Consider the following 27,189-nt stretch of genomic DNA (forward strand, 5'->3'; position numbering starts at 1 on the left):
CAGCAAATGGGATTCATTTGAGAAGCCTCTGGCTACCTCCTCATAGCCAGACACCCAATTATGACACCAACACTGAGATGCCTAGCATCCTCTATGGGTCTCAGCATTTCCATTAAGCATTGTGTGTATGGTTATGGGAAGATAGCCAGAGGCTTCATTGGCCATGTCTGTTTTTGTGGGGTAGCTTCAGGTCTTTACAGTAAATGGGGCCAATGTGCTTTGAGTGCTGTGCTGGGGGTGAGGAAATACAAATCTCCATAGCACCTGAAAAATGGAGATCCACATGTGTAAGGGACACTTGTACATGTGGCTCTCTCCAAGTGAATTCTAGCCCATATGTACTCAGAGTGCATTTATGAGACCGACTTGCTCAGTGGAGATACAGCAGTCAGTTTTCCAGACCTCAAAAAGTGTTTGACTGAAACAGCCAAATAAAACAGAAGGAAGTTGTGTGATGATAGAACCACCACTGAGAAGACTCTATCTCTGATGTTTTAACATACAGTCCAATCTAGACATTAGTCTGGAAGGTGCAAACCAGATCAAATCAGCACAAATGCTCAAGCATCTCTAGCTTGCATTAACTTTTCAGTACTTGTTTTCAATATTAAGATGGAGGCCAAATATGTAACAAAATTATATATGAATTAAAATTGTACTATGATAAAATTCACAGTTTAATTTAGTGGCTGTGTCTCACTGACTTGTGACAATGTGGGGACATTATTATAAACAGGCTGATTCTCTGGGAATGATGTTAAAGAAATTGCCTTAACTGCATTTCTTGCTCTGCTGCAAGGGATGGGCAAAAACATTCCTAGAGGCTTGCTTGAAAATAATTCTCCCCTCAACAAATATACAGAATTTCCCTCATTAAACTATAAACTATTTGCAGATTTATAGAATTTTTCCTTATTAGCATTGAAAAACTGCTGTGTTTTTAAAAGGAGAATACATTTTTTAAAGTCTAGTATAGAAACCAATCGACAATGTGCCATTTGCTCATTTTCAGCAAATATTAACATGGAAGACAATTTTCTGCCTGCCACAAATGCTTTAATTTTTACCAAGATGAATGTTTTGAGCGGTACAGAATAATTAAATCATCTTCCCTTTCAAAAGAAGCCTCATATTCTCAATGTGTGTTTTCAGCATTTTGTAAATCATCTAATGATTTTCTGCTCACTTAAATATTGCTTCGCCATACCGAACTGATTAGCTAATGTGAAATATACAGGAGGGCCCTTAGTTTCAGAAAAGCACCAAGTTCCTAAATCAGCTAAAGATTTCCTGCTACTCTGTATATTATGATTCCCATGAAGCTGCGCAGGATAATGCAGAAGCTGCTGGGACAATTTCCCCCACTTAGGGTTGCTTCCAATATATTCAAAATGAATTCCACTGGGAAATAAAAATAAATTCCTTAAAAGATAGAATTGAAATCTCAGATAGCACAGAATGAACAATCCTAGGCAGAATTCCATTGTATGAAGCCAAGAAACAAACAAAGGGCCCGAAAAGACGGGCCAAAATAAAGTTGCTTTGGGTCACTTTGGAGGTATGCTGTTTAAATGATACATGCATCTTAAGAGTCCAGAAGCTGTGCCAAAGCTTCGCTCCAGTCCTTGGAACGTGGTTTTGGTGCAGCTTCTCTCCTCTTAGGATGCATGCATCATTTAAATAGCATATCTCCAAAGTGACCCAAAGCAGCTTTATTTTGGCCTGTCTGTTTGGGCCCTATGAAACAAAAAACATCCAGGGAAATTTTTGATTTTCCATTATAATTGCCAGGATATGTGTGTGTATATTAATGTGTTTACAGAACTGGAATTTAACACCCCCATGGAATTATTAGACTTACAAACTTACAAGCCAAGTTACAATTCACTTTCAAGTAGGTATGGTTTTGTTCATGGTTATTGTTGTTTGCCTAAAGTAATCTGGAACTGGAATGTCACCTGGGATCAACTAATAGCTTTATCATACGAGAAAAGAAAGCTGACATGGTGTGAGACAGTAGCAGATTTCTCCGTGCATCTCCACACGACGTCGTAGAACTTCGGTTCTTTTTCCAAGGGAGACGGTCATACAAGTGTGCCTTTTGTGATGTTGGTAAAATCTGTTCAACAAAAGACATGTTTTTATGACCAGTTTTCTCAGTAAGAGAAAGGAAAAAGCCGCTACTCTCCTGCTCCATTTTGGCTTTCTTTTCCCATGCAATAAGGCTCTAAATAGTTCCTTTGAAAACAATCTCTTTGATGCTATGTGCCACTGGCCAATGATACAAAATCCATCTGCAGTGGCTTAGGACAACATTATTATTACCACCTATATTTGTCTATAAGTCGACTTCATGTATAATTCCAGGGCAAGATTTGGGGTCAAAATTATGGATTTTGCTATGACCCATAGATAAGTCAAGGGTAAATTTAAGGGCACAAAACAAAGGATCTAAAGGGTGAAGCAAAGCAAAACAGTGTCAGAGAACATACAAAATTGCAGCAGACATAACTCTTTGTGCTTACTCTTAAGACTGGATGGAGGAGAGAGTAGAGGGGGTTGGTGCTTCACATATTATACTCTTGCTTTTCACCAGGAGATAGTTCCTTCTTTTAAAAATGAATTAAGATACAGTACTTACACTGACCTGTGGATAAGTCGACTCAGGTTTTTGGGGTCAATTTTCTGGCCTAAATTTCTAGATTTACACATGAGTGTGTACAGTAAATACACATAACAGAAATGGAGGCATTCAAAAGACATTGTAAATCATTGGCCAATATTTCTCTTACCCTTTGGCAAGACCGCACCAAGAAATGGAAAGAATATTCTCTGTTATTTATTCCCTAGTTGAAATATGGTTATCTGAACAGTTGGGAAATGTAATACAGCAGAGAGATCTTGCAACAGTCTTCTCCCAGTATTCCTAAATTGTTCTGGAGCATTTTTCTGTAGTCAAATACATTTTTGCATGCACACACATGCACATATTCCTCCAGAAAACATTTGGAAATTTTGAGAATGCTCTGCAAGACAAATTGAACCCTTTCCTGTATTATTATGTATTATTTATATGTACAGTATTATGCTATTACTTCTTAGTGGACAGGTTTACTCTTATCTATTTTATTGTTTGTATGTACAGCGCTGTGCAAATCTACAGCGCTATATAAATAATAATAATAATAATAATAATAATAATAATACAGTGGGGAAGAAACTACTGTAATTATTGATCAGGGACGGACTAAATACTGGAAGATTTGCATTCCTAGCTATACCCCATAACTATCCAAATACTTAATTTATTAAACATTACACTGCAAAGGTGATTCTACACTGATAAGGTGAGTTATTTAAACCTTTCCTGTTGGGGAAAATATTAATTGCAAGTAGCATGTTATTTGTAAATTAGTTCTTCAAGTTCTTCCTGTAGCAATTGAAAGCTTCTCCTATACACAGAGACCATATGCTGACCTGTAGCTTCTCCCTCCTGGTCATTAAAATGTGGCATGAGATCAGCTAACTGGCTCCAGATGGATGCCTGAGCAATGGCTGAGGGAGCAGGTTGGTTTCTAACACCAGTAATGCCAGAGGGTTGTTTTTTTTTCAGGATCAGAGACCATTTGTCCTGACTAGATTTATGTAGGTTATTTCCCAAGAAAATATCAAAGGCATCTGTTTGCCGTGGTTCAAGGACCAGGCAAGCTGGCTTGGTGAGGCTGTGATATTTTTTAACATGCCAGGGTGTAAAAGAAATTACTCCGAAGGTTGTGTGCCCAAAGCAATCAAATATTTTGCTGGCAGCAGAAGTTGCAATGATGACCAAGTCTAGAGGGGAACTAAAAGAAACAAAAAAGGGCTGGCCCAGTTTGAAAACAAATTTCTACTCACTGGAAAATGTATGTATTCCAGGTCATTTAACTATCTTCCATTTGGGTTAACTTGTAAGCAAATTTGCAAGCAACGGTTACAAGCAACTTTTTCTTTGTTCTCCTGATTTGCTACCTGAGGTTTCAGATGCACTGTTTTGTTTTGTAAATGGATCTTTCTTTCTTTCTTTCTTTCTTTCTTTCTTTCTTTGGTCTAGTATTCTAGAGGATGCTATTGTTTTGATTCAGAATAGACCATTGGCAGATAAATTAGATCTTAACTTTCTTAATGACAAGGACTTAACGTAACTTTCATAATGACTTAACTTTCATAATGACAAGGACTGTGCAACAACAGCACGCACACACATGCGCACACACACACACATACAAACACACACACACATACATACATAACCAGTTTTAAAACTGAGTTGAAGACCATCCTATTCAGGGTAGTGTTCCCAGGCATTGTGTGATTATTTATCTGATATTTGATTTGATGTTTTTAATTGTTGCCTGCTTATTTTATCTAATTCTATTCTATATTACTACCTTTGTAGAATATATGCAACTGGCAGGTTTCATTTTTATCTATTTCATTATTTGTATGTACAGCGCTGTGCAAATTTACAATGCAATATGATATTGTATGCTTGTATTGATCCTGGACAAGGAAATAGATTCAGCCACTCACTGTTTCAGACACACAGATGAACATCATCTTTTACATTTTAGCTGAAACCCTGGCCCACTCCTCTACTGACATTTGGCACACTAGAATCATAATATAAAAACAGCTGAGCTGTTTTCCATTGGGGGAAAAATTTAGTCACATAAATCGTCTACTTCTACAGTTATCCCAACTGATCTGGTAACTACATCACAGTACTAAATCCTGCGACAAACACATGAAGGAGCAATATCCCAGAACAGGGAAATTGAAATTAATGCATCCAAATAAACGATACATTATATATGTACCATATGCCAATTCTAAGAGGAGAGAGACAAAGATGCTTTACTCCATCCATCAAGAGGCAAGCCAGCTCTAGACACCTTGTAGGTTTCCCCCCAAGGATCTTCCACAAGAGTCAAGTTAACATTTAATGACATTTCAGCTTGATTTGAGTAACATTTTGATGAATGGGTCTTTTTTAGACAGATAATGTTTAATGTATATCCTCCTAGACAGAAAAAAAATCCCTTTGATATTGCCTGGAATCACAGAATCTCAGAACAAAACATTTACAAGTTTCTTAATCACAGTCTAGGAAAACACAACACAGAGTTGAGAGTTCTCCAAGGGAAAATGTTTGGCTTGGAATCTGAGAGACTGAATAAAAGGGAAGATGGAAAAGTTCAATGAATTATTTGTGGGTCTCTTTTTACTGTGGAAGATGCAGAGCAGATATCCATGCCTGAACTGATATTATCAGAAAGTGAACTTGGAAAAATGTGATAAACAGTAGTGACACGGGACAAAGTTTTAGAACAGTACCAGGGAACCACTATCTGTCCATGCCTTTTGGACCATAATTCCCGCAATCATTTGTTAATGTTAATATTAATATCCATACAGAATCGGGTTTGGTCCAACCTTATTCTCATACTTAATAGCAGACTAAACATTCAAAAATGGTCTCCACAAAGATCAGCCTCAAATGTGAAAAACCTGAAATGTGAAATTGACAATCCTCTACAAATGGGACAGTTTGCCATTTGGAATGCATTTTTTCTGGGGCAATTTTTGGCAGACTTTGGGTTCAAAAATTGCCTGGGAAAAATACACAACAAGAGAGAACCAGGGATCTTGTGGGGCTACCATGGGCTTGCTTTACCTCTCACATTTGTCTGACTGATAACAAGATGGAGAGCTACATTCCTTTCCCTGTCCCCTTCTGCCTCTTACAAATTCAGTGCTTATCCCCAAGTGCAGTTTACCTATTTATTTAAACATTTGTGTTTTGCCTCTCAGCCTGCAGAGCTCCCATGGGCATACGCAACATTTAAAGGCAGATAAAAAAAACAACTTCTTAAAATACTATTTGAGAGATTTGTTTAAAAAGCTCACCTAAAAGACCCAGAAGAAAATATCATGCATGAAGAAACTAAATACTGTACAAAACAGTACAATCTTGGCTACCTTCCGGATGATCAAGAGGGATTGAACTAACCCTGACCTTTCTTGGGAGTGAGTCCCATAGCTGGCATACTATGACAAATAAAGCCCTCTCCTCTGTATTCAGCAGCTGAGCCTCTTCATATACATGACAGAAAGTGTAGTCATGCACTATGGGAATTTAAAACTGTACAGGTGCTTTGGTAAATTAATTTCTGAAGTGGAAAAAATGACTCACCTAGCCATGCATGCACTGTTTGGAACTGAAAAATGTGGAAAATAAATTTGTCCATTTCCAAATTATCAGACTAATGATAAATTGAGCCAAAGCCTCTAGGAAATTCATGCTTGACTTGTAATTAGTTTAATCCTAACAGAAACCTTTCCCACTGCCACAGTTTCCCCTTCCTTCCAGCATTGAAACATGTCTAGTTATTCCAGTGGCAAAGTTAGCAGCCTTCATGAGATCCTATAGCAACATGGTATGCAATAAGATTCTTGGAGAGAAAAAAATATCCCCAGGCCTCTGGATCATTGGACCAATTATTTCAGATCTTCTGGATCAATGAGCCTTTCAAACAACAAATTCCCAGGAATTCTGACACTCTAATAGGAACACAGGAACATGAAAGGCATCAGGGGGTGCATTTAAAAGAAAGAAAGAAAGAAAGAAAGAAAGAAAGAAAGAAAGAAAGAAAGACCCTTTCAATATGTCCCAAACTGGAACCCCTTTGTATCAGGTCAATCATATTATGAATAAATTCACATTCTTCCTAGAGTTGGCATGAAGAATACAAGCTGATTCATCTAAGGTGAAGGAAGTAGGACATAAGTGGATGGTCATTTGATTCTTAACATGTGAAAAACCAACCTCAAAGTCAAGCTGGAATAGTCATATATAAAATTATTCTGAATCAGAACATTATCAATTATTCGGTTACTCTTTTTCTATCACTGGAAAAGACAAATGGATATGGTTATTATTATTATTATTATTATTATTATTATTATTATTATTAAACTTTATTTCTATAGCGCTGTAATTATATAATGGTTCTGAAAAACTGACAATATGAGCACAAATAACTCTCAGGAGAATTAGCTAATGTAACTGAATGAGAGATGATGTGGGCTTTCCACCTCTCACTATTTTATGACAATCGTGGTTGCGATCTCTGCTACTAACATTTATTACTGTGGGAGGAGGGGAACAAAACTCCTCCAGGAAAACACAAGGTCATCTCAAGCATGGTCCTCAGGTGGCCTTCATCAATATGAAATAATAAGGAGAAACGATAAGAAGAATGCCTCAGCTGTAATGAATTCCTACCTTATTCACTGCACAATCATCCATGACAATTCCTTTTTGAAACAGGACTTCTCCGGAGAGCTGAGAAGATAATGGCAAGGAAACAATACATAGCGCTATTATTATTCGTTCAAAATCTGCAATCCTTCTAGCTATAAGACATTTACTGTAAATTGTAAATATGAAAGCTATTTAAACAGTAATTTGCCAGTTTTCTCATTAACCCACCCTTGATTAGTTTAGTTGAGTAATTTCATCTCTGGGAAATAAGGTTTCTTCCTCCTCCCAACCTGCCCTCAGCCACCAAATGTACACAATGAAATGTTTGTTCTTCTCCTGATAGCCAAGCAACCCAGCCTTTATATGGAAAGGATATCTATGGACCAAATTCTACAGAGAGGTTTGGTGGCTTCATTACCTTCCCAGAAACAGGGCCGAGATCTTTGTGATAGAAGAAAACATAAATATTGTATGTACAGTGCTGTGCAAATCTACAGCACTATATAAATAAAGCATAATAATAATAATAATAATTGTGGAAGCATGACTGAAACCCTAATTTTGGAAAACCTTCCTATCTGAGGTTTTGACCTCCAACAAACGTAAAACATTTTTGACATGCTAAAATAATAACATGCTAAAATAACAACAACAACAATGTGCTCTTTGCTTCTGAGCAGATTAAAATATGCAACTGTAGACTATTTTAATTTATCAATCAGTCGTGAGGATTCAGTGGATTCATCATCTCAGAATTCATTAATCAAATAGCAGTCCTAGTGCCAATGACAAACAAGTCTAAGCAGCAGACTGGCATTCAGCAAAGTAGCCGTAAACCACACGGTGCCCTAATTGGAGAGCCATGCACCATTAAGTCACTTCTCTCTTCATCATCAAAACTGTCCTTTACAAATTCCCCAGAAGAGAAAGAATGTGTGCTTATGAACATATGTGGTTCTGTGAAAAGAAGGGGAAATGTTTGGCTCATTTTAATGAAAGGAGGGGGGATGAGTATTAATTCTAGGATCCAACCTAATTAAACCTGTAAAGTAACAACTCACAAAAGCCTATCTGGACTGAATTGGCATGGTTGCTTTTGGCAATCATTACAATCCTAAACTTAAGGCTTCTACTGTTTCCAAGCATGAAAACCATAGAAGCATAGATCATGTAGCCATCCTCCTGACAATGATGGGAATCTGTCATAGCATCTCTAATGGGTAGCCATTAAATTAATTAAATTCCATTTATTCAAGTTGCACCCCGGGAGAAACAAAATAGCAACATATTCAAAATTGAGTTTGTTCCTTTATCTAGGTGGCAATTATTTGGATATTTGAAGATGACTAACACCTCTAACTCAAGAGAAGAAAATCTAAACCACTTGATAGACCATTGTAAACAAATACATGAAGTACAACTCTGTGGTTTTCCAGTAAGCTGGTGATGCTGAAACAAGTGACATGGCTACTATACATTGACTAAAAGATTGTAAACTGCTTAGAGAGCGCTTAGCACTATAAAGCATCATAGAAATATAAGTGCTATTGCCATTGCTATAGTGATGCTGGCAGAAAGCTTGGAGTAGCGCTGACTGAAAACTGACAAGAACTTATCCAGAGGCCTATTCCATGGCAACAGAGGCATGAAACAAATATATTTTTTCTCTGGCACCACTGAATCTGCAAAGGCTGTTTTGAGTGGTCAGCAGTCTTTTACATACAGACCCATGAGAGGAGAATTCAGACCACTCAATAACCTGCTGTAAACAACTTGCCTGGCACTTTGCAGATAAAACCCCTCCAATCTTCTGTGACTTGAATGCTATAATTGATACAGATCCAGTGGTTGTAACTTTGGATCCTGTTAGTCCAATGACAATGGATACTTTTCAGTGTGTGTAACCTGAGGATGCAGACAAGAGTTCTGGAGAAATCAAAAGGTCATGCAATCAATGTGCTATTTTTATAACATATTGTGATCCTAATTAAAATGCATTATGATTTGGGGTTTTTTTAATCATGGGTCACATGACTATTTTGTCCCTCTCCCCAATATTACATATACATTTTCCAGCGACACTTTTTACATCTGCAAAAAGGAAGATTCCATCCTGGGGATTATTAGGAAAGGGAACCCAAAATAAAACAGCCAATGTAATAATCCCTTTATATAAATCCACGATGCAATTGCAGTTGGAATAATGCGCATTGTTCCTGACACTGCACCACAGAAATAGGACTGTCAAAATCACCAGCTTTCTTTTTCCTGAGATTTCAAGCCCAGCATGTGAATGTGATGGAAGAAGATGTGATGGCACAGGGGTGGTCCTTTCTGGTATCAATAGAGATGACACAAACATGGAGAGATTTTCCATGCCTTCTGCTGTTGTTGGAGTCTATGCAAGGCCTCCTGCCAGCCCAGAAGGAGGGTTTACTTGGTTTCAGTATAACCAAATAAAATGTATTTTCTAAACATTACCGATTATCATTAAGAAGACTTACTATTCAAAGAAGAGGCAGAATTCAAAGTGGAATATATTTATGAGTGCCTTGAAACAGGAGGAAAAAGTAGGTAGAGGAAATGTTGTTGCTTTGGAGAGAAAGGAGGGAGAGGATTGTATAACACAGGATAGAAGCTTTGATGGATAACCAATTAATCATTGTATGTACAAGCAATGCAACAAAATAAATGTTAGGAGATTATCGCATGGGCTTACATCCAGCCCCACTGCGGACTGAAAATTTGGGGATTCCTTTTTTCCCAGATTGGGTATTATCACACACCTCCATCCTCAGACCAGAGGCATCACAACCCAATTTTAGCCAGATCCATCCCCAGTCTGTTCTAATCCCATCCTTCATAAACCAGTTATGGCTCACAACAGAATGCATTGGACAAATGGCCTCAGCCTCTTTCCCGATTCAAAATTCAAATGGTTCAAGTTGCATAGTCAGTAGGAAGGACAGGTAAAAATCTCCATCCATGACCTAAAAAGAGACACACACACACACACACACACACACACACACACTCACACTTGTGTTTAGATTCCTGGCTGACAGATTCATTGTGTACATAGTACATACTCTGAAACATTGGTAGGCACACTGCAGAAAAGTCTCATGATGTTTTATGCAGATTCAAGGGTCTAGATGTGCTACTCTTAATTGTGAACTATCTGACCGAACCTCTCTGAAATGTATTTGAAAGATGTATGTCCCTTTGACAGAAGGTGCATGATATAGAGAAACACTACAGCCTAGGTCATCCAGAAAACTGGAACAAACAGAATAAATCACTTCTTCATACATCACATGATGAAACTATAGAATGCACATCCTCAGGTTGCTGTGATGGCCACCAATGTGGCCTACTCTGAAAAGAAATTATTCTATTTCATGGTGGATAAAGTTATGAATGGCTACTAGTCACAGTAGTTATATATTGCCTTCGGTTTCGGAGGCTGTATGCTTCTCAATACCAGTTGCTAAGATACATGTGTAGGGCAGTGCTATTGTGCTCATTCCCTGAGGACTTTGCTCTTCTCTCTTCTTTTGTTCTTATTGATGTGTGCGCTCATACTGAATGACACAAAAAGTGTGGTTGGTGTGATCGTATGTACAGTTGTCTCAAGTTTGCATTCCGCCTTTTAGCCACAGACTTTTCATCTGTCTTGGCTTTACGCTTCATTCATTTAGAGTAGATTCTTCAGAAGTTTAAACTAATTTAACAACAATTTCTGAAGGGTGTGAAGTCCTGCATTTATGCATTTATTTATTTATTTGCAGTGGGAGATACAAATGAAAATAAAAATGGCTATGTTCCTTTATAGCTGTAAGACAGCTTCTTGGAGTTCATAAGATCTATACACATTAACAATGCTGGATTTCCAACTCCCTCTTTTCTTTTTTTAAACTCTATTTCTTTTTTAGCTCCAGGGGAAAAAGGGAAGCAAAAAATAAAAAATAAAATAAGCCAAGCAAATGCAAACTGTCAAGTCATATATATGATGCCTAAAATCTCAATCCAGCACTTTGAAAGCTTGTCAGGAAAATTAATTACCCTCTTGATTTAAAGAGTGCATTTTTGTCCCCTCTGACAAAAGCAGCATTTAACTATCGAAAGTGAATACTGGTCGACACAAGACATCTCATTCAATACATAACACTGGGTTTGGTACTATTAACAAACCAAATTTTGAAAAGGTTGGATTCCGCAGCTCCCACAAGTACCTGTTTCTCAGATCCGTCTACTCCCGAAATTAATTTATATGACCTCATTTAAAGCTTAAGAACACCAGGAACATTCTACAGAGGAGGCAATACATGTAGGTGAGGCATGGAAAGAACATGATTATGGTCTTCATTCATCCCATTCTTAATTCACCATGGTGACATTTTTTTCCTTTCCCACCCACTTCTTGGATGATGGAGGTTTCCAAAGCTTTTACAGAGTAGAAGGCATGATCTGAGAACATACTTGTACACCAACAATGCTAGATAAATAAATATGAATATGAACCCAACCACATCCTTCCCCTCTGTCCTAACTAAAAGGCATCATGGAGTGGAAGGATAGCAGAATCTCCCCTCTCTCTCCATTTCTCTTTGATGTTATCTTGGGGGAAAATGGTAAGGACCAAATGTTTGAATGAACTTGTCAAGCCTGGACATGACAAATTTATAGGTGAACCAGAATACATGTGCATACCAAAATTCATGCTTTTTATAATGCTGTTCTCCCAGATCTTTGGCTCTCCATATATTTTGCTTACAAGTCTCAGTAGCCCTAGACACTATGATCATAGAATCACTGAACCATACAGTTGGAATAGACTACAAAGGCCATCCCAGTGACATGCAGGAATACAGGTCAATGATAATCGTGTTCTTTCCATGCCCTACAGTTTCCAATAGCCCTATTTACCATGGCCAATGATACTACTGCTTTTAAAATGTTCCAGTTTCTCTCTCCTTCTCCCATTACCCCCCCCCCCCATTTTGCCTCCATCTTACTTCAGTTGCTGCAAAGCCATATTACTCTAGAATATCACTATGTGAAGGGATTTGTAGCAGCTTTGAGACTCTGTGAAATAAGTTGTTTATGGAAAGAAGTTGTTAGGATTATGGAATTAGATTAAGATGTAATAACATTCTAGGATGGAATATGTGACAATCCTGAAGGGTATATCTATTTTTCTCACCATTGTAATCTCTGATGTAACAAAAGTAATCCCTTTTTAATAGGAGATGGAATAGAAGGAATGCTTGATAGTACTAACAGAGAGATGAACACATTTTCAGGCATCTCAAACCCACCCAAACAGTTAAATGGGAGGTGGATTTGCAGAAGGCAGAATGCAACCCACCCAGTTTTAAGATCTCTATCCGTGAAAATCTCCATAAGAAGATATAAGGAGGACATTGCCGAACCAACAACTACGGAATAATGTAAGCATTTAGATTATGTCTTGATTTGGGTTATTCCTAACCAGATACTGAAGATATTTTCACATTATTACACTGAACACATTTCCAGTAATATTGATCCTTGACCTGAAGATCTGTGCTCTGTAGAGCCCCCTTTGATACATCTCAATTGATCCAATGCAGTTATATATGCAATGCTTCATTTTCCTACTATGGTAAACTATGGAGTGGACTATCTCTAATGGAAAGAGGAATTCATCTACAAATAGTAAAAGGAAACGTGTGATAAGAAAACACCTACAAGATAGAATCTGGCAGTATGTCTAAAGAAAATAAATGAATAGAGAATATTTTTTAAAAGCTACAGAGTGATACTCTCCCAACCAATAGCTTTCCAAGGATAATTCCATTCTCTTCGGTGATTGATTTAGGTTAACTGTACAAGGTGAACTGTAGACAGTGTTTTCTGATCTCACTGGCAAATATTACAGCTAATAAGTAATTACATGTCAGTCAGAAGCATTTCACAATGCCCATCTGGTTTAAAGCCTGGGAAAGTCATTTAAGGTGTAGGAGGGCTTTTCTCTTTTTTTCCTTTTTAATTTTTATACAGTACAATAAATTAGGCTATAAAACTGCTCTAACTTAGATAAGGCAGGCTTCAGCTGTGAAAAAGAATGAGTGTGGGGATCAAGCTAATTTTATTACCGCAAGGAGATTGATTTCACGTCAATCCATTACTTTCGACATGAAAATTACCTCTGTTTTATTTAACCTGAGATTTTGAACCTGGCCAGTTTGAAACTGTCTCCTTATTTAATACTCTGTTTCAAAGCCAGGTAATATGAGGACATTATCCATCCTATTATGAGAGCTTGTAAAAATAATAAGAAGAAAAAATAACCAAACAGGCTGGAACCAATATATGGATACAATTCCCTGGAATCCAGTTGGATCTATGGGCTTGAGGTGTTGCAGTTTTAGCATCTCAGAGAGGAGAATTATAGCTGATGCAGCTTCTCCTACCATTGCAGTACCAACACATGAAAAAGAGCATCTCTTCTCTTTTTCATGTGTTGGTACTGCAACCATGGCCTGATCCATTGCATGATTTAAACCCTCCCATTGGCTGAACACTTACAGCTAGCAATCGTGGTTACCATTCATGTTCTAGCTCTTTGTTTGTTAAGGCTCACTACCCTCTTTTTAACTGCATAGACATTTGGTCAATACTGTTTATTTTATTTTATTTTATTTTTCTTAAAAAAGAAATAATAATAATAATAATAATAATAATAATAATAATGGGGTAATAATACCCCAATACCATTGGGGTGTATAGGTTTTCTCCTAGATAGATAGGTAGGTAGGTAGGTGGATGGATAGATAGATAGATAGATAGATAGATAGATAGATAGATAGATAGATAGATAGATAGATAGATAGTGCCCTTGAACTCTGGTATAGCCAAAAGGAGGAAGAGGAGGAGAGGAAAGAAAAAGAAAGAGAAAGAGAACAGAAAAGAGCAAGAACAAGTTCTAAAAGAGACTGAAAGTGATTGCAGACGTCTTGCAGTCTTGCATTTGCTAGAAACATCATTTCCAGTTGCCAAAAATGTCCTTCTGGTCCTTGATACATGCACACCCCAGTTTAAGATACCTAAAGGATTCTTCTCTATGAGCCTCCCAGGGTTTTTATATCACTGGGGGGGTGCCCTTGTAGAATCAATGGTGGGGTGGGGTCCTCCCTCAACAAACACACTGACAGTAATTAGAATACAAAGATCTTTTGACTTTCCAGGGTTCTTTTTAAATGTACTGCAAAAGTGTTCCTCCTGACTGGATGGGAGACATTCATGTAACACAGCTGTCCTGCAAAAATGTATTCCATTCTCATTTAGTCCACAAATAACCAGAGCTACACACTGTGTACTCCCCAAAACAGATGCATTGAAATGGAAACAAAGCAACCTTTTCCACTGTACTGTATTTAAACACACAGAAGGATGCTACATATGCTATCTGGGGATGCTGATATTTGTCTGAATCTCGTTGTTTGAACTGTTTCTCTAATTCCAATTGCAGCCTTTCATCAAAGTGTACTTGTAAAGCTACAATGCAGATCAATGCAGCAGAGACTCTGGTAACATTAACATTAACAAAATTAATGGAGTTGGATCTGGAGTGGCAAGTACACTGCACTCTCTCTATACACATAGATAAGAAATAGTGAGGATAGTTTAGGTTATCATACAGTTTATCTCAGGTTGTCTAGGTGTGCAACTACAACTGCCTCCACCATTTGGCTCTTTTGGTCTTCATCTCCAAAGGATCAAACATTAAGAGTATCTAGTTCACAAATGTTCACAATTCTTTGGGGGTCTTTACACAGAAGCTGGATGGAATATTATATATTCCAGCATGGCAGGGGTGACCTTAGATTTCTTCCAACTCTATGATTCTATGATATGTTAACCATATCAGATTTGTACTTTGTGAGGATGCAATAAACATTTATCTGCAAGCACCAAGCATTGCTCAATTTGTAAACCACTTCCTAATTTTCTATCGATGATTTTTCATTATGTTATCATTTTTCCCTCCTGCGCTTCCCCCCCTCCCCAAGTGATATTATTGTCGAAGGATATCATCAGTGCCACTTCAGATCTGTCAGAGATAATTTTCTAATCTGCCAACTTTTCACAAGGCAGAGATGAGATCATGCACAGTCTGACAAGACATGCAGAAAAGTCTAGGCTGTCGCAAAGCCTGTTGAAAGTTTTAAGTTCCCTCTATTGTGTGAATCCCGTCAAATGTGGCCCTGCAATTTTTATAATGACAGCTCCTGTCAGTTTAAAAGGGTAAATTACTCAGTTCAACAGAGAATGTTGACAGTAACTGTAAAAGGGGCCTTAGCAATTAAAAAAAGAGAAAGGGAGGAGGGAGATCCAGGTATTGTTAAATGTATTGAACCTGAACCAACCATCTTTACAATTCTCTTCTTCCTTTTTCTAAGATTAAAATCCATTCTACAAACTAGCCAAGCTACATCTAATTATATTTGTTTAGACTGGCCGTCAATATTCCCCCTTTGAGAAACTTCAAAAAATGTTGCAATGTTTGTTTGGGACTTCAGATGGGGCTTCTGTCCCTCCTCATATGGATTGCCTCCCTCTCCTGTCTCTTCAAGCAAATCTCATATGCTTACCTGTTCCTATGATGCCCAAAACTCAGCTCAAAGGGTTTCCTAGCCAGTGGCATCACAAAGGTTGGTGTCACCCAGGGCAGTAACTCATGGGGTCACCCCCATATTGACCTCTTCCCATATCATACCATGCAGAATCTTTAGCAATGTTTTTTGTACTAATGTTACTCGTAAATCATAATTCCCACACATCACTGAATGTAATGGTAACAGTTGTGACATAAACAGTTAGCACCATTAAAATTGTGCAGTTAACCAAACCCTAACCAGTTCACCTGCACTCAGAGTAGGATCGCTCCCAGAAGTGTGAGGTCTTTGCAACACCATGAAGCCCAACACCAGTGAAGTGAAATGAGCTCCTTTCAAATATGCAGTCTACAAGTCTGATACCATGCAGAAGAAGAGAGGGGAGCCATCTCCTCCATACACATTCATAACCAAGGGGCATTATAAATAATTCTGAAGTGTAATTATTAATTAATTAATAATTTAAAAATCTGAAGAATAATTCAGAAGAATTTTTCGGGCCCTATTCAGAATAAGATGAAAGCTCAAACATGAATCAGCAGAGCATTGGACAGTATTTCCATTTTGTTGTTGTTGCTGTGGTGTGCCTTAAAGTCATTTCCAAGTTATAGCAAGGAGAAGCTATCTCAAGATTGGCATTGCAATCTTCTGAGTCTGAGAGCAAGTGACTTGACCAAGGTCACCCAGTGAGTTTCATGGTCGAGTGGAAAGTCAAACCCTGTTCTCTAGAGTCATAGTCCATTGCTCAATCCACTACACCACACTGGCATTTATGTAGATATAATCAATTGATCACTATCATGGAATCAGTTTAGGATTTTCACTGCTGCTCTGCAATCCAATGATTATCAGTTAGAATCTAGCATTTATTTAAGCATTAAAAAATTACATATTGTATCTTCATCTATATAAATGATGGTTTTAATAGCAGTATACAGAAAACCTGACATCTACAGTGCAATCAAAAACAGCATATTAAATATTAAACAGTACTTAAAGGGTAATCATCGAAACAGTCAAAAATATAATCATTTACAAAATGTTTGGGAGAAATGTATTTTAAAAGTCTTTAAAAGAATATGCTTTTGGCATTCTCATAAAAATTTCAGTGCAACATTGACTTCATATAGATGTTGAATTGCATAAAAGACACAATGAGTCAGAAGAACACAATTCCTTCACGTTACAGAATGAGTCAAGACACAACAAAGAAAAGAACACTGGCCAGTTGTCCAATGGTATTACATTGGTTAGGCATTGCACTACATTTTTGACTGTAACTCAGCCTCCAGATAAGTACAAAAATATTACCAGCTGTCCACCTGCATTAAGCTTGTTTCAAGATGTGTTTTGCTGCCTTTTTTGTGAGTTTCTAGCACAAAAGAAAGATACTGTTACCCATCCAGGTGGACTATTGATAGTTGTGACAATAATGACAATAATTATTCAGTATCAAAGTTCATGATTCTACATTGTAATGCTGCCTAACTTTACACTTACTTTGCTGTGTAGCAGAGGCGTTCCAAAACCCTCCTGGTGAATTGCAAAGATGCAAATCAGGGCACCATCCTGATGTATATCAGGCACTACTGATATGGATTAACAGTCCCTAGACATTTTCCAGATGGGCACTGAGTGTGCCCCATGTGCATTACGACCCATTGCTGGTCCCAATTTACAATGGTTGCTTTGCTGACTGCCCTATGTAGAAAAGCCACAGTGGGCTCTTGCTGAATATAAATGTTTGAGGTTGTACTAGGTCTCTGGAGTCCAGGATATAAATCCTCATTTAGAATCATAGAGTTGGAAGAGACCACAAAGACCATCCAGTCCAACCCCGAGCCATGCAAGAAATCACATTCAAAGCATCCCTGACAGATGGCCATCCAGCCTCTGTTTAAATACCTCCATGGAAGGAGTCTCCACTACTCTCCAAGGGACTGTGTTCCACTGTCAAACAGCCCTTATTGTCAGGAAGTTCCTCCTAATGTTAAGCTGGAATCTCTTTTCCTGTAGCTTACATCCATTGTTCCAGGTTCTCTGTTCCCTGGAGCAGCAGAAAACAAGCTTGTTCCCTCCTCAATATGACATCCCTTCAAATATTTAAACAGGGCTATCATGTCACCTCTTAACCTTCTTTTCTCCAAGCTAAACATCCCCAGCTTCCTAAGTCGTTCCTCATAGGGCATGGTTTCCAGACCCTTCATCGTTTTAGTCACCCTCCTTTGGACACGCTCTGGTTTCTCAACATCCATTTTGAATTATGGTGCCCAGAACTGGACACAATGGTGTTTATCACACTATACTCTTATAGTGCTACTATTCCACTTTAACTGCTCTAGCTGCCTCCTGTTGCATTCTGGGATTTGCAGTTTTAAGGAGGGGTATTTAGAATTCTCAGGTAGAGAACTACCTGAGAATTCTAAATACCCCTCCTTAAAACTGCAAATCCCAGAATGCAACAGGAGGCAGCTAGAGCAGTTAAAGTGGAATAGTAGCACTATAAGAGTATAGTGTGATAAACGTCAATATTCCAGGTGGGGTCTGACCAAAGCAGAATAGGGTGACACTGTTACTTCCCTTGATCTAGACACTATACTTTTATTGATGCAGCCTAGAATTGCATTGGCCATGAATGCCCACTGGATGGCCTTAGATAAGTCACACTCAACCTCAGAGGAAGGCAATGACATACCCTTAATAAATCTTGCCAAGGAATCTCCATGACACAGTCACTATAAGTTGGAAGCAGCTTGAAGGAGTACAACAGCAAATCCCATCTCTCTACGTGAGATTTGATAATCCCCTCATTTCACCTTGATCTGGGACCAGCCCCTTTAGCTATGATTTCTGTTTTAATTTGTAATCAGGAAAATACATGTGAGTTTGAATGATGAACTATGAGAAACTATTGTTGGTACTTAATGTATAACATTTAATGGCATCACCGGGGTGACCACTAGGTCTCAAATTTTGGCCAAGAAACCTCAGAGCTCTGGACAATCCTGGACTGGCAAACCTAACAGAGCCTCTATTTTCTCCCAAGTCCTTTTCATAGTATCTCTTTATTACTGGCTGACTGGCCAACACTGGCAGGATTTTAAAGGGGAAAAAGTTTGTTAATAAACTGAACATTATATTGGCACATATAAAGAAGTTGCACATACACACATTTCCTCATCAGCATTTGGCAGCTTCCTAGACAACTCCATAACTTGCCACTCACTGAATGACTCACAGTTCTTTTCATCCCCTTGAATCAATCAATAACAACAACCTCTAGAGTAATGCAGCTTTGCTACAAAGATTTGAGCTTTCAGAAGAAGGCAGTCTGTTTGGGGTTCTTTGCCAGAAAAGATGCAGGTAAAATGTATGCAGGTAAAATGCCAAAAGCAGCAAAAGAAGGTTTGGCAGAGTTGCCTATTCTTAGAAGAAAATATAGCACAACGGTTAGGAAACCGAGGCACACTAAAGAAGCATAGAAGTATGTTTCCACTTTAATTTGTCATGGCAAAATCCCCTGGAATCCTGGCATTTGTCATTTAAGGAAGATGTATCATTGGAAAAAACAATAATGCTAGGAAAGGTAGAGGGAAGTAGAAAGAGAGGAAGGCCACATGCAATGTGGATGGACTCTATTAAAGAGACCATGAGTATCAGTTTGCAGGAGCTGAACAGAGCAGTGGAGGACAGAGGATCTTGGAGATCTCTCACCAGCAGAGTCGCCATGGGTCAAGAACAGTGGAGGAAAGGGGGCCTTGGAAGTATCTCATCCACAAGGTTGCCATGAGTCCGGGTCATTTTAAGAACAGTTAACAACAACAAAAATCTTAGCGTGCCATCTTACTCATATTTGTGCTGCTATGTGCCTATGAGTTCTGAGTAATCTACAGATATGGTAGGGCTTAGTCCAACCCAATAAAGCAAGTATCAATAAATTTAATTAGATTTACTTCTGAGGAGTAATCCAGTCTGCTCTAAGAGTTACTCAGAGTGATAAGCGGATCATGTATGTCCTTCTAACAACAGATTTTCCTTACAGATGTATGTAATCAGACTTGAAAATGAAGCCTATGTTTGCCTTTCAAGGACCAGTCACAAAACAAATCACAACTGAATGCAAGATGAGAGAAGATAAGCATGGGAGAAAGAATGGGCTAGGACAAACAGTTGCTTTGCACCACTCAAAGGAATACCACTCACTCCATCTCATTGTAATCGTTACTATGGGCCCGAACAGACAGGCCAAAATAAAGCTGCTTCGGGTCACTTTGGAGGTATGCTGTTTAAATGACACATTCATCTTAATAGGCCAGAAGTTGCGCCAAAGCTGGAGCATGGTTTTGGTGCGGCTTCCAATCTCTTAGGACGTATGTATCATTTAAACAGCATACCTCCAAAGTGACCTGAAGCAGCTTTATTTTGGCCTGTTTGTTAAGGCCCTACATCACCTAATTTGACCTTCACATAAAGGACATGAAAATATGGGTTTGGAGGCAAACAAGAATCCCACATTCTTCTCTCATAGCTAGGCATGCATTTCCTCTTTGAATGAAAATGGGTCTTTGGACCCTTGAAAAAATATGTTTTGAAAATGCTTTCTCAGAGCCTCTCTCTTCCAATCTTTCTACCTTCATAGACCACATATAAAAATGAACCCTCCTTATCTTGATATACCCAACACTGATTTGAAAAATGTTCCATTTCTGACAGCTTATTGGGGATTAGATATCATCTATATATCATTTTATACAGGTTTTCTTTTACATTACTGTACAAAGTAAATTTTATATCTTGAGACCACATTTTCCTCTCTCCATAAATCCATGTCCAAAATGTTCGACTAACCTTATCATGTACACTTTTACTGGTTTATCTTCTGGCTTTAGTATAAGAAGCCATTTATACACTTTTTTAACTATACGATCATCATCTTTGCACAACTCAAAGTAAGTGGGTGGCACTCTTAATAGAATCAGGAATATATGAAACCATAGGAATTCACAGCCTTGTTATAAACACTTCCGTTTCTCCCCTCATGCCTGCCCAGCCCAGCTTCAGCTCTCCCTTGCAGAATAACCAGATTCCAATACAATTTCAATATTTTGACATGGCTAGGATTCCACTTTCCTTTCTATAGTATATCATTCTCCTATCTCTCTTTCTGAATACATCCCAAGATATGCCGCAATCTCAGAAAACCCAAAGCTTGCAAGTGGATAAGGAAAAGCATGCTATCTTTCCCGGGACTCATTAATCATATCGACGCATTTACATCACTCCTATGATAAATCACCACATCAGACTCACCACATGTTTGAGAAGCCTGATTTCCCAGGCTCCTAGACTTTGTGGGGAGCCTTCAATATGAGAGAAAGTGACTAATTGGAGATGTTTTTTTGCCTTGCAGCTATGCAGGTTTGTTTTGCTTTGGGCAGTATGACAGCAGAGAAGCTACAAATTAACAAGAGTTAGTACTAAAATCAATCTGCAGGCTTTTGCAAATGCCAAATGGGAAGATGCAGGCTTTCTGATAAGTCTGGATCTATGTCACAGCGAGTACTTTGACTTATGCCAGAAGCAGACCAGAGGTCAATGGATCTGTTTCAGCAAAGGATACATATGCTCCCTATAATCAGATGCCGGAATAGTTTTCAATGGCAGCCCCATGCAGAATTTGTTACAGTAATCCAAATGGAATGCAATCAATGTATGCGTGACCCTGGGCAGATCTGACATCTCAAGTTCAACACAAATGCCCTATGGTCATCTGTGCTAAATTCCAGTGAACTGCTTTATTGTGCAGTCTGCCAAACCGTTACATAGAGTGAAGTTGCTGCCTCAGGGTGGCCCTGAAAGGGCAACAAATTATGTGTCGTGAAAGGACAGCAAATAATTACTGAAATTATGACTGCATTTTTAATGCCACTGCATTTCTCCCCCTGAAATGCCCTTGTAGGATTTTCTGCCTCATATATCAAAAATAATTTGCTCAATCTTACATTGGCTTGGATAGGGAAGCACCATTATTTGCTGCTGTTCATAAAACAACAAAGCGCCATTGGGCAGCTCTGTCTAACTGGTATTTTTATGTATGATTCTCATTCCCAGGGTTATGCAGTTCCATTGTGGAATCTCCAATTCAGTATTGTAGCTATCAGCATCCAAATGCTGATGGATAATTAAGCAGGTTATAATTTAGAAGACTTCAATGAAACTCCCTACCCTTCCATCCTTTATTCCTCTAATCTCCAAGATAGAAAGTCTGCGATTCTATAGGATAATGATCTAGGCTTTGACTTGGTAGCGCTTTACAGTTAAACATAATGCCCATTGTTTGTTTTTATAATGTATCCACAGAGTTATTCCCACTGAAGATTAGCATTTAGCAAATAGGATTAGCATTAATAAATACCTTCAAAGTTTATATGATAATTTTTACAAAGCATTCAGGTAGATAATGCAACATCAAAGGGAAAAGGGTGAGATTGGTTGCTCAGTGAATGAGAAGACTCCATTTCGTGAACACAGCCACTTTTAACAAAATGGGGATTTATGCAAAAAGATTTTGCTCAAATAAGTTCAAATATATGGATGTTCCTCAAGGAAAAACATAGTCAACTCTTTAAAAAAATATTTTTAACCTTTCTAACAAGACTGAGCTTCATATGAGCATTGTTTCCTGAGTTCCTCCTTTCAAATACTAGTTATGCATTTGTATTCCTCTTTGGTGATTCCTCCCTTCTTCCATTTCTTATACACATCTCCTTCAAATGTCAGGTCAAGGGAAAGTTTTTTAAATACATTCTCCCAGTAATTACATCGCCACAGAAAAGATGTGTGGAATAAGGTTTGTGAACTCAGTTGTCTAACTTGATATTCGGTGAAGCAACTCAGTCATGCTCAGTCAAAATCAGCACATTCCAAAGCCCCTCTCTGACAGAACATCTTTAAAATTTATGAACATGATGCTTTTCAAACATTCTTTTGACATTTTCTGTTTCTGGTACCATCATCAATCATAACAGTACTGAGAAACAAATCTAAAAGGACCACTCTCCGAGTCATTAGCAGCCATATCATTCTCACTCTACTGATGGCTCCAGACACTCCATGGTGTTTGGACCTGAGAAAAATGAAGACAAAGCATGGGTGCATGGAGGTATATAAGTAAGCACACAGTATAGCACCATTTCTGATCCAACAGGTATATCTCTTAAACTAATGCTGCCTTAAATTCCACAAAGAATATTAGCATCCTAGCATTAGTTTTAATTCTTGTCACTTACATTCTCATTCTGGTTTGTCAGGTTTTAAAAAATTGAATACCTGACAATTCAAGACCAGAATTTAAGCTACCAGAATTAAAACTAATGCTGCATTATATTGCATTTTCCTCAACTGTCAGAATATGTTTCCTTAACACCTCCTTACAGTTTGAAGGGTGACTCTTAGCACTAATGTTTATACCACCGTACTACGCTGAACATATCCTCATTAGATTTTGAACATACAGGGCTGCTCTACATCTGTCATAACACTCTAGGCTGCCCCTGGATTATTCTGCTTCTGAATTAACCCCAATTTACCCCACAGATTGGGTTCTCTTCCCCAGCAAGGATGGGTGGACTGTCTTCCCATATGGTCCCTATTCATTGCCTGGTACCTCTGCTGAGGTCAGAATGAAGCACCTAGCCATGCTATCAATGCTGGATCTCTTGTTCTGACTCACAACCACAGTGGTGGTACCAGATGATGAACAAGATTGCAAGGGAAAGGAAGCCATCATTGTTACTCAAACCCCACCTTTAAAAAAACCTCTACAGCAAATGATGTGATATTTAAATGTTAGGTTTTAAATATTAAAGGCTAGGGAGAAGAAGCCCTGACATGGTTTCAGCAGCTGTGAAAACAGTCCAGACTTGATTCAGGGGCTTGGCTTCATGTCATATGTAAGCAGTGAAATTGGGGAGAACCCTTGGTAAATCACCAGTGTAGACAAAGCCACAGAGTTGGATCATTGGACCATCTACAGGTCAAATTCAAATTCATTTAATTACGGTCTTCGACCAAAGTATCTATAGGTCATCATCTCATGTTCCTATGCTAAAACAACAGTGACATTATTATTTCCATTGGAACTATTATTTCCATTGGAACTGTTAAATATGGAATTGACTCAGGATTTATGCACTTTCTCAGCAATAGTTTGCAAAAGTAAGCTTCTCTTGTCTCCCGAGAGGTCTACCCTGATTTGTGTTGTCCCTTACAATTTTATCTGTTTACTCTCAATTTGCTATACACTAATTACAGCTTACATCTTTGCAAAAGATTACCAAGAGCAATATTTAAAGCCCCAGGGAAGCAACCTGGTCAACCTGAATGCTGAATGTGCATAAAAAGGAATCTTGTTTTACATTCCTAGTCAGAGAACAACATCTGAGCAAAATGATGCTCACTTGGTAATATATCCAAGCATTGCAAACTGGACTAACTCATCCTTTGTGCTAGCTAATTCTGAAGTTTGGCAACATCATTAATTGCAATATTGCTTCCCACCTTCCATGAGTCAGATCCCATTTGTCTTGAGAAATGTAATGTACGAGTCCATGCCAAACAATTTAGTTTCAGACCCGATTTATGCTATGGCTCTTAACAAGTTAATCAGTTAATTAAGTGACTGAACTTAAAGCACACAACTAAATGGCAAGATGTCTTTTAAAAAATAAATCTAAAGAAAGAGGATATTTGGAACAAAGGCTATATATATATAACTATTAAATAAGGAGTTCTTCCTTGTTTGGGAATAGCCTGTATGGATGAGGCTCCACTGTAGAAATCTTCTGGAAGAAACCACATTGAAAATAAAGAAGGTCAAGGATCATCAGCGTTATTACTGACATTAATAGCTTCTCTTGACTATCTGCTTCCCTTAAAAAAAGAATTAAATGTACCTGAGTTTTACTTTATACGTCTATCCTTTCTCAGTGCTAACAAACAGAGAGTCAAAGTCATCCCCCAAGGTTTGCTTTAATCAAATCTGGAAGAAGAAGTAGGTAATCAGCACATGTGTGTATTAGTCTGGTGCATTGATTAATTAATCTCAGCTCCACACACTAATCATTGATTAAAATCACAGTACCTTTCCAAGCATTGGCGGAGTAATTGTTTAATCAATTAATCAATTATGCTCTCAGACTATGTACAGCCATGCCAGCATGGCCATTTAGCTGCGGCTCACAAGGACTGAAATGGCAGATTCAGTATTAATATATGGTCTAGTGAATTACATCCCACCCTCTGTATCCATGCATTCAGTACCCCTTGATACAACCACCCATGGCTTGAAAATATAATAATAACCATTCAAAAAATAAAGCTTGTTTTTGCCTTTTTATACCAGGGACACCATTTTACTACACCTTTGCATATACATAGGGCCGGAGCATCTAAAGATGTTAATATCCAGGGAGGATCCTGGACCAAATACCAGATGATGCCAAGGTCCCACTATAACATGTTTCTATCCCATGCCAGTATTCCATATTTGTATCCATAAATGTGGTCTACCTTACTTTCATGTTAATTTGCAGTATTTTCTAAGCAAAAAGCTACAAGAAAAAGAAGAGGGCTTGGTTTAAATAGCCTTGGCTTCTCCTCAATGTGCTGTATGTTATTGTGTAAAGCCATTGGTTTAACTCCCTCCCTTCCTACCTTCTCTGCAAATGATGTTCCCAAACTGGAGAGCAGCACCAGCCAGGGAACCAAATTCTGGGATGTAATCCTTACAGAACATGTATAAGGAGGCCTTTGTGACTAGTCTGTTATCAGCTTTCAAAGTCCTCCATTAGGTGTTCTTTGTGCTATGACAGAAAAGATTTTGTACTTGTTATATGTAATGTGTCCGAATGTTAGCAAGACGCCCAGCGGACTGAAGTAAATCAAAGTTCCAAAGCTTCAAAAGGTACAGGGGGAAAACTCCTTTCAAATAATCACACATACACGCTTCCTTAAAATGTGGGAGATGAGCGAGTAGCTGTCTTTAACCTAAATCCTACTGGCAGGATTATCTAAACTGTTCTACAGTTTTTTACCAATAAAGACTGCTTTATCCTGTGCAAACACTGAGAATAAAAAATACTTGTGAAAGTGAGTTGTCACCTTGTACAACCAAACAAACATTGGCAACAGCAATGATAACATTTCAAAGCATTCTCCACAAAATATTGACTTCTGGCTAAAGACCACATGGACAAGACAGTTGCATTTGGTGCATCTGAAGCAACAGTGATGGTGATACACAGATACACAGAATTTGAGCTTATTTAAGATTAAACATCCTGTTGTGTCGCTTGCTTGTAAAAGCATAGGATCATAGGACCTTAAGAGACCACAAAGCGACCATCTCCCACCCATGCTGGAATATGCAACAGTTCTGAAATATGCCCCTCCAACCTCTGTTTAGAGACCTCCAGAAAAAGTTCACCATCATCTGGTGCAATCTATTCCACTGCTGAGCAGTTTTTACAGTAAAGAAGTTCTTCCTAATATTTAGGAGGAATCATTATTCTTGTGTTCATGGAGTCATATCCCATACAGATGTTGGAAGCTTAGTAAGCTCTGATCTCTGAAGAGCATTACAGTAGAGAAAATGTTTTATAAAGTGGCTTGAGCAATGAGAAGGTGTACTGGTTTGAGTATCTCTGGAGACCAGGCTTCAAATCCCTGCTCAGCCATGGAAAGGCCCATACTTGATGTGCCCTTGGAAAGGCCCACACTCTCAGCCTCGATGGAAGGCAAAGGCAAACCATCTATGAACAAATATAGCGATGGATGGATGGATAATCGATCGATCAATAGATAGAGTCAAAAATGACTTGAAGGTACAACGATATTTGACTACATGGCAGTGGAGATTAAGAGCTAGGCATGGGGTCTTTCTTACTTCTATGTCCTGTTTGTAAATTGTATGTATGTATGTATGTATGTATGTATGTATGTATTAAAAGCCTGCTGCAAGATACTCATGAAAGGATAAAGCTGGACAGAATGGATGTGACTGTTTCAGTGAACTCTTCCCTATGCAAGTGTAGAGGCTTGCCACTGAATCTGGACAGCCCTTTGTTTCTGTACAAGAACGACCCTATATAGGAGAGGATGGAGTGAGACTGAGAAATTAACATGGAAGTAAATGCAGTGGACGGAAGGGAATGAGAGGCATTA

General features: G+C 38.4%; 1 protein-coding gene across 4 annotated transcripts in view; it reads right to left on the reverse strand.

Annotated features, from left to right (window-relative positions):
* Positions 1-27,189, reverse strand: part of LRRTM4 (leucine rich repeat transmembrane neuronal 4) — a 234,204-nt gene that overhangs the window by 104,920 nt on the left and 102,095 nt on the right. For 2 of the 4 annotated variants that reach the window (XR_016282316.1, XM_089538044.1), the window contains exon 3: positions 7,325-7,384. The exons of the other annotated variants lie outside the window; for them this stretch is intronic. Coding sequence is in view for 1 of the 2 variants with exons in the window: in XM_089538044.1 (XP_089394170.1) it covers positions 7,325-7,384 (60 nt within the window). In the remaining variant the exon portion in view is untranslated. The remainder of the gene's footprint in view (positions 1-7,324; positions 7,385-27,189) is intronic. 4 annotated transcript variants of the gene reach the window in all.

Source organism: Sceloporus occidentalis, unplaced genomic scaffold (assembly GCF_023333645.1).
Source record: "Sceloporus occidentalis isolate IW3139 unplaced genomic scaffold, rSceOcc1.0.p SCAF_9, whole genome shotgun sequence".
Taxonomy (NCBI): domain Eukaryota; kingdom Metazoa; phylum Chordata; class Lepidosauria; order Squamata; family Phrynosomatidae; genus Sceloporus; species Sceloporus occidentalis.